Here is a 7,597-nt window from a genome sequence, read left to right on the forward strand (position 1 = left end):
ATGTGACAAGCTTATTCTAAAATTCCTCTGTCGGGGAAATATCCAAATATAAACAAGAAACTTTGGGTAGAGGATGATGGTGACAGTTGTCAGGAGGGAAATATGAATGGCCACCCATCAGGAAGATGCTCAGCTTCACTCAGAAATGCAAGATAAAAAAATAACAAGATACCACTTTTTGGTCCCTACATATCAATCCTTAATTATCCAAAAGATAATTCGAAGCGGGGTCGTGTAGCATCGGGTCTGGCAGCCAAAAATTAGAAACAATTCAAACTCTCATTAACAAGAAGATAATTTTAAAAAGTATGGCACATAGGCCCAGCCGGCGTGGCTCAGTGGTTGACCTATGAACCAGGAGGTGACGGTTTGATTTCTGGTCAAGGGCACATGCCCGAGTGGTGGGCTGGATCCCCACTAGGGGGCGTGCAGGAGGCAGCCGATTCATGATTATCAGCATTGATGTTTCTATCCCTCTCCCTCTCCCTTCCTCTCTGAAATCAATAAAAATATATTTAAGAAAATAAAAAGCAAAGCTGTCTGTTCACACTGGCACCGTGAAAACCCCAAGATATGTTGTTGCCTATCAAAAGGAAGTTGCAGAGTGCCGTGTGCTGTGACACAGCTTATGTTTACACTTTTACATCGTTTTGCACGTCTATCTATGCGACGGTAAAGGCACAGAATAAAAACTAATGGTTGCTGAAGCCGGTTTGGCTCAGTGGATAGAGCGTCGGCCTGCAGACTGAAGGGTTCCGGGTTCGATTCCGGTCAAGGGCATGTGCCTTGGTTGTGGGCACATCCCCAGTGGGAGGTGTGCAGGAGGCAGCTGATTGATGTTTCTCTCTCATCAATGTTTCTAGCTCTCTATCCCTCTCTCTTCCTTTCTGTAAAATATCGATAAAATGTATTTTTAAAAAAAGTTGATTGATGTGGGCCACAAAAAAAAAAAAAAAAAAAAAAGCTTCCATTAAAAAACAAAAAACAAAAACAAAAAAAAACCAACGGTTAACTTACGAGGACAGGACGAGGATTGGAGATGTGTTAAAACCAAGGGGAACGCCTACTTTTTCTGTACTGTTTGACGTTTCAAAGTGAAAATATAACCCATATATCTCAAGTATATAACTTCTAAAACTCCCCTAAATGTGAATGTGGCCTTTTTGAAATGCATTCAATTTATTTACAACACATTCATTTAAAATGTGTATATCTTCACATATTTTTATTGGATGAGGGTTTGAATGCTTTTCAACCTAATTAAAAATAAAAATAATATATATCTTAAAGGCGGGTGTGATCACAGAATCGGCTCTTTCTCCGTGGAAGAGACAGGCCTCTGTGCTCTCGGCATTCAGGCACGTACCATCTCTAACCCTGGCAAGCCTTACGTTCGCTGGCAGTGCTGGACGGAATGCCCAACGACATACCCGCCTCACGGAACTCATCAAGACTCTTCCGGAGGCGCAAGGGCTCCAGAGACGAGGTAGGGGCCTTTTTGTCGATAGCGAACCGGACTTTCGGCTTCTTTTTCAAGAACTCGGTGTAGTTCCGCTCAGGGATGAACTGCCAAGTGCCCCAGACCTCACGGTACTGCCGTGGGAAGCGCCTGAAGAGGGGGACCACCACCACGGCTTCCGGGCAGACGTACGATATCTGGTTATTTGACAAGCCATCAAGGTAAGACGGGACATAGTCGCATGCCCAGAGATTGAAACTTCTCGAAGCCTGTTGCCTTTTTTCCGGGGCGACCTTCCTACGTCCCAGGCCCTGGGGAAGAATCAAGAAGATGAGGAGAGCCCTAACCAGTGTGGCTCAGTGGATAGAGCGTCGGCCTGCAGACTGAAAGGTCCCAGGTTCGATCCCGGTCAAGGGCATGTACCTTGGTGGCGGGCACATCCCCAGTAGGAGGTGTGCAAGAGGCAGCTGATGGATGTTTCTCTCCCATCAATGTTTCTACCTCTCTATCCCTCTCTCTTCCTCTCTGTAAAAAAAAATCAATAAAATATATTAAAAAAAAAAAAAAAGAAGAAGAGGAGGAGGAGAAAAATATGCAAGGTCACACAGCTCTGAGGTCTTCAGCACAACCAGCTGGTGACAGCCTACGAGTAAGTGTGCAACATGGCAGTCCGGCCGGCGTGGCTCAGGGGTTGAGCGTTGACCTATGCACCAGGAGGTCACCATTCGATTCCCGGTCAGGGCACAGGCCTGGCTTGCGGGCTCCATCCCCAGTAGGAGGCGTGCAGGAGGCAGCTGATCCATGATTCTCTCTCCTCATTGATGTTTCTCTCTCTCTCTCTCCCTCTCCCTTCCTCTCTGAAATCAATAAAAACAGATTTTAAAAAATTACTTGCTGCAAATGTAACTATGAAATATATTGAGAATTTAAGAATCCACAAAAAGGAAGAGAGGATGGAAGGGAGGAGGGAAGGAGGGAGAAAAGGAGAAAAAAATGGAGACCCAGAGAGAGCGAGGCCGACCTGGGACTTGGAGAGTTTCGTGCATTTGTCGTCTGTAACCTCTTACGGGGCTTTGGAAATGGCCCTGTTCCCATTGTGGGGAGTCCTCTGCTCAGCCCATCTCAGGAGGTCAGGAGCCCTGAGGCCGCTGCCCCTTCGGGGAGCGGATACTCACGGAGTCAGCGTAGAGTCCGCAGCTCCGGAGGCTGTGCCGATTGTCGTGCACGGAGAAGGGGAAGTTGTTGTGGGTCGCTTGCTGGGAAGGCAAGGGAGGGAGAGAGGCCACGTCAGGCCCCGCCTGCTCTCGGGACGCCTACAGGGGCGCAAGGCCGCCGGGAGGCCAGTGACACTGAGTAAGAACGAAGCCACCTGCCCAGTGGCCTGGCTCAGGGGTTGAGCGTCAACCTATGAACCACGAGGTGGCGGTTCGATTCCCGGTCAGGGCACAGGCCCAGGTTACAGGCTGGATCCCCAGGGCGGGGCGTGCAGGAGGCGGCCGACCCATGATTCCCTCTCACCATTGATGTTTCTCTCTCTCTCCCTCTGCCTTCCTCTCTGACATCAATAAAAAGATATTTTTTAAAAAAAGAATGAGCCCACCACCAGGAACGGAGCCAGCACAGGAAGGTGAGCTCAGAGGCGTGCACGTCAGCTCAAGGCTTTGAAACTCACCCCTGCCCTGACCGGTTTGGCTCAGTGGATAGAGCGTCGGCCTGCGGACTGAAGGGTCCCGGGTTCGATTCCGGTCAAGGGCATGTACCTTGGTTGCAGGCACATCCCCAGTAGGAGGTGTGCAGGAGGCAGCTGATCGATGTCTCTCTCTCATCGATGTTTCTAACTTTCTATCCCTCTCTCTTCCTCTCTGTAAAAAATCAATAAAATATATTTAAAAAAAAAAAGAAAAGGTCACAGCTCGCTCGTGGACCCGAGAGCAGGGAAGGAGCTCGGAGGCCTTCTGGGCCCTGGGACAGGTGGGCCCGCCAGAGGTGCCCTCAATGCCTGCTGCTCCTGGAGGCCACTGCACGCCCGAAGCTGCTCGGGGACCAGCCAGGGAGGCAGCACACGCGTGTTAATGAACGGGGAGCTCAAAGGTCCACAGACCCGCCTAACGTGAGTGTCTGACCGGGAGGTGGCAGTTCCTTCTAGAGAGGGCCTGGGGTGCCCAGGGCCCAGGGGCCCAGGTGGGATGCGACCAGTGTTCGGGAGTCCAGGCCTGGAGAGCGAGCAGGTCCTCCCGAGGAAGAACCAGCCGGCCCCCGGAGCCACGGCCAGCGTGCCCGACGCACCTTCTCCCGGGCTTTGTAGATGGGCGGCAGCTTCTCTTCTATTTGCCGGGAGAAACGAGGGTTGTGGGGCTCTCGGAGCGTCACGCTGGTGATGGACTCCGGGGTCTTCTGCGTCACTCCGATGTGAGGGAACTAGGAGACAGCACGCGCCTCGATTCAAACCAGGCACCTCTGCCCGGCGGCGTGGCTCAGGGGTTGAGCATTTTCCGCTGAACCAGGAAGATCAGGGTTCGATTCCCTGTCAGGGCACAGGCCCGGGTTGCGGGCCCGATCCCCAGTACGGGGCGTGCAGGAGGCAGCTGGTCCATGATTCTCTCTGATCATGGATGTTTCTATCTCTCCCTCTCCCTTCCTCTCTCTAAAATCATTTTAAAATAATAAAAATAACATAACGTAACATAAAATAAAACCAGGCACCTCGGGATGCCCGGGCCAGGCAGCAGGGCTTCCTCCGTAAAAGTGATTAAAATGCCATTTGGGTGCTTCTGGCGTGCGAGGGGAATGGCGTGGTTTTGAATTCTTTCCAAGACAAGAAATATCGTCGTGGCCCAAGGCCATCGCTGCCGGTTGTTTCCAGTTTCGGGGGCGCCCTGCTGCCCTGGAGCCGGGAAATGCTCCTGCGGCCGGCGGGGTGCGAGGGTGAGGCCCTGCGAGGGTGAGCCCTTCAACTCCAAGACACACACACACGTGTAAAGCGAGACCTTTCTGCTCAGGGGGCTCCCTGTACTTGGGAACAAGACCCCGCCCATGTCCATAGAGGGGGCCCCTCCTGCAGGTATGAGGTGGACCCTCAGACACCGGGGAGCCGAGGAGGGAAGGGCCCCAGGTGAGGAGGCAGGTGGTAGAGAGGGGGAAGGGGATTGGGGGGAAGGGCCTTCCTATCCCGTGTGAAAGGCAGGGAGGAAACTGGACTCAGCCAGCCCCACAGAAAGCTCTGGACCTGGCCGGCCTCTCAGAGTTGCCCTGAGTTGGGGCGAGGGAACAGGGCTTTTGTGTGCCCCCATCCATCAGTCCCTGGACGTGACCTTGGGAGACAGCAATCTGAGTTGCCTCTGTAGGCACTTGGTTGTTAATATTGTTACCTGGGGTGGCGGGGGGCACGGGGCCGGGGGGGAGTGACAGGAAGGGGAAGGAGAGAGTAACCCAGAGTAACTCAGGTATACTAGGTTTCAATGTGTTTAAAGTAAATATAAGTCACACAAGGGGCCTCCAAGCCCAGAGGCCTGCCCTGGCCTCCTCCAGTCTGGTCCATCCGCCCCCTGTCCCGGCCCCGCGGCCCCGCCCCACGGCGGGTGCCCTTCCCACATCAGGAATGATCCTTCACCCGCCTATGCGACAGCCTATTGTGAGCTCATTTGCATTCCGCAAGTCTGTGGGCTAAATCGCTGTAAAAAATGGCTCTAGCATTTTAATTTCACTCTTTTAAAATATGTACTTAATGGCTATACCCTGACAGCTGTGAAATAAACCCTTCTGTTAGCCGGGGTAACCGTGAAATAGCGCCTTTCAACTCGTTGGCGGTGAAATGGTTGCTGCATCCAGCCTCTCAAGGACTGAAATACTAAACAGGAAGGTGACCGTGAGGGAGGCCTTTCCCACCTGGCAGCGGCCAGACTGCCCCCCCCAGCACGGTCAACTGCAACACGAAGGTCACGTCTCCCGTGACCTTCACCACCCTCCCCAGCGGGCCGCCGCCGAAGCCAAGAATTCCTCCCATTTTCCCGACTCGCCTGCAGTCGCTTTGGGAACTGCAGGGTCAGCAGATGCCCTGTGCTCTTCGGTGCTGGCAGGAGAGGGGCCCCCACCAAAGGCTCAAAGCTGACTGACTCAGGGAGACGCCGTCTGTCCGGCTGAGACGGGGTCCTGGGCACACTCCTGGGGTTGCGATAGGAGATGAGACGCTCATTCTCGCTTCCTTCCTGGTGACAGAAGCCTGGCCTGGTTTGGGGTGGCAGTGTGGCCGGTTAAAAATACCTCCCCAGCCCTGACCGGTGTGGCTCAGTGGATAGAGCGTCGGCCTGCGGACGGAAGGGTCCCAGGTTCGATTCCGGTCAAGGGCACGTACCTTGGTTGCGGGCACATCCCCAGTAGGAGGTGTGCAGGAGGCAGCTGATCGATGTTTCTATCCCATCGATGTTTCTAACTCTCTATTCCTCTCCCTTCCTCTCTGTAAAAAATCAATAAAATATATTTTTTTTTAAAAAATACCTCCCCAGCCCGGCCAGCAGGGCTCAGGGGTTGAGCGTCGACCTATGAACCAAGAGGTCCTGGGTCGATTCCCAGTCAGGCACATGCCCGGGTTGCGGGCTGGATCCCCAGCGTAGGGTGTGCAGGAGGCAGCAGATCAGTGATTCTCTCTCATCGCTGATGTTTCTCTCTCCCGGGAGAGTAGGAACGGGGATCAAGGGCAATGAAGCGGCCGCACAACCCTTATGCCATCATGCACCTGGGCCCTCTGGAGGCTGTGCAGAGACAGTGTCACCTCGGAGGAGGAGCAGACACGTGCCTCTGTCCGCTGCCCTTTGACCTTCCCCTCATTGCACACCTGAGTCCCACAGCCTCACACAGAGATGTCAGAACAGAAGGCCCGACACAGCCGGGGCCTCTGGCTACTCCCCGGAGCAGGTACCAGCCCTGCACCACCCACTTCTGGATTTACTTTCACTTGAGAAATACAAACCCTATTTGGCTAAGACATCGTCACCGCCTTTCATAACATCCAGTCCAACACCACCCCAACGGATCCTGCAGGTTTTAGAAAGAGGGGACGCTACTTAGTCTGAGGAACGTACGTTTTCTTCTCTTCGTTACGGATTAGTGTTACGGAGGTCACACTATTTCCCATTTTCCTTGGGCAGGTCTTTCTGCCATGACGCAGGGGCGTCTGAACGCGTGTGTGTGGATGCTGACGAGGCTAGCGCTGCGCGTGGAGGTGTGGGGTACGCTTCTCGGAGATGGCGGGGGAGTGACAAGCCCACCGGGCTCTCTAAGTGACATGAGAGACAGAGGTCCGAGGAAGAGCGTGAAGCTGAAAAGGTGACGTTTACTAATGACCGAGATGGGGAAAGGGTGCGTTGCTGGCCTCTTCCCATTTCCCAGCCCGCCTGGGCTTAGGGCCCACGGGAATGTGATCAGCGGTCCCCAGTGTAATGGTGACCCCCCGACAGATGTCTCCTGAGGCCCTCCTGTGCACAGATCCCACCCTCGGCGTTTGGGATGCAGCCAGTGAATACAAGGCCAAGGTCCCAGCGCCCGCGAAGCTCGTGTTCCAAGCAGAGGAGACAGGCAGCACACGGGGTGTTAGGAGGAGGTGCTACCGGGTTCCCATTTCACAGGTGGGGAAACTGAGGCCGGGTGAAGTCCGTTACCAAGTCACGGCACGGGAAGGAGCAGACGTGGGACCGGGACTCAGGTCTGTGCCCTGACCACGCCCCTGAGGCCTGAGAGCGGTAAGACAGGGCACCCGCCTTCTCACCCATCTTCCGTCCTTGTCTAAGGGCGGGTTGAAGCGTCTCCCTTTGGCCATGTCCTGCAGGAACCGAGGGGGCCGAGGTGGGCTCCCTCATCTCCCCATCGCCTCCTTCCTGAGCTCTCCGCCTCCGGAGCCTCTCCTGGTCCTCCTCAGCCTCCCAGGCGGGGACATGGGCAGTGCCCACGCTGTCATAGAAGCAAGCCCGCCCGTCACAATGGAGGAGGAGTGTGGGTCTTCTAAGCCCCCTGAGAGTTCCTGCCCCCGGCTCCTGGCAGCTGCCGCCCCCCCAAGGTAGGAGGAACCCCACAAACACATCAGACACGCGCAGGCCAGTCTTGAGATCATGGCGAGTTTTTATTATCCTTGAATCAATGATGTTT

The 7,597-nt window shown here is 54.4% G+C and overlaps 1 protein-coding gene across 1 annotated transcript; it reads right to left on the minus strand.

Annotated features, from left to right (window-relative positions):
- Positions 1-1,371: 1,371 nt before the first annotated feature.
- Positions 1,372-7,271, minus strand: TEX36 (testis expressed 36; the record flags this gene model as incomplete). The annotated part of the gene is made up of 4 exons (XM_080687852.1): positions 1,372-1,770; positions 2,635-2,715; positions 3,746-3,877; positions 7,221-7,271. The coding sequence occupies 4 exons, from the start codon at positions 7,269-7,271 to the stop codon at positions 1,372-1,374; spliced, it is 663 nt and encodes a 220-aa protein (XP_080543978.1).
- Positions 7,272-7,597: the final 326 nt, after the last annotated feature.

Source organism: Plecotus auritus, assembly GCF_963455305.1.
Source record: "Plecotus auritus genome assembly, chromosome: 9".
Taxonomy (NCBI): Eukaryota; Metazoa; Chordata; class Mammalia; order Chiroptera; family Vespertilionidae; genus Plecotus; species Plecotus auritus.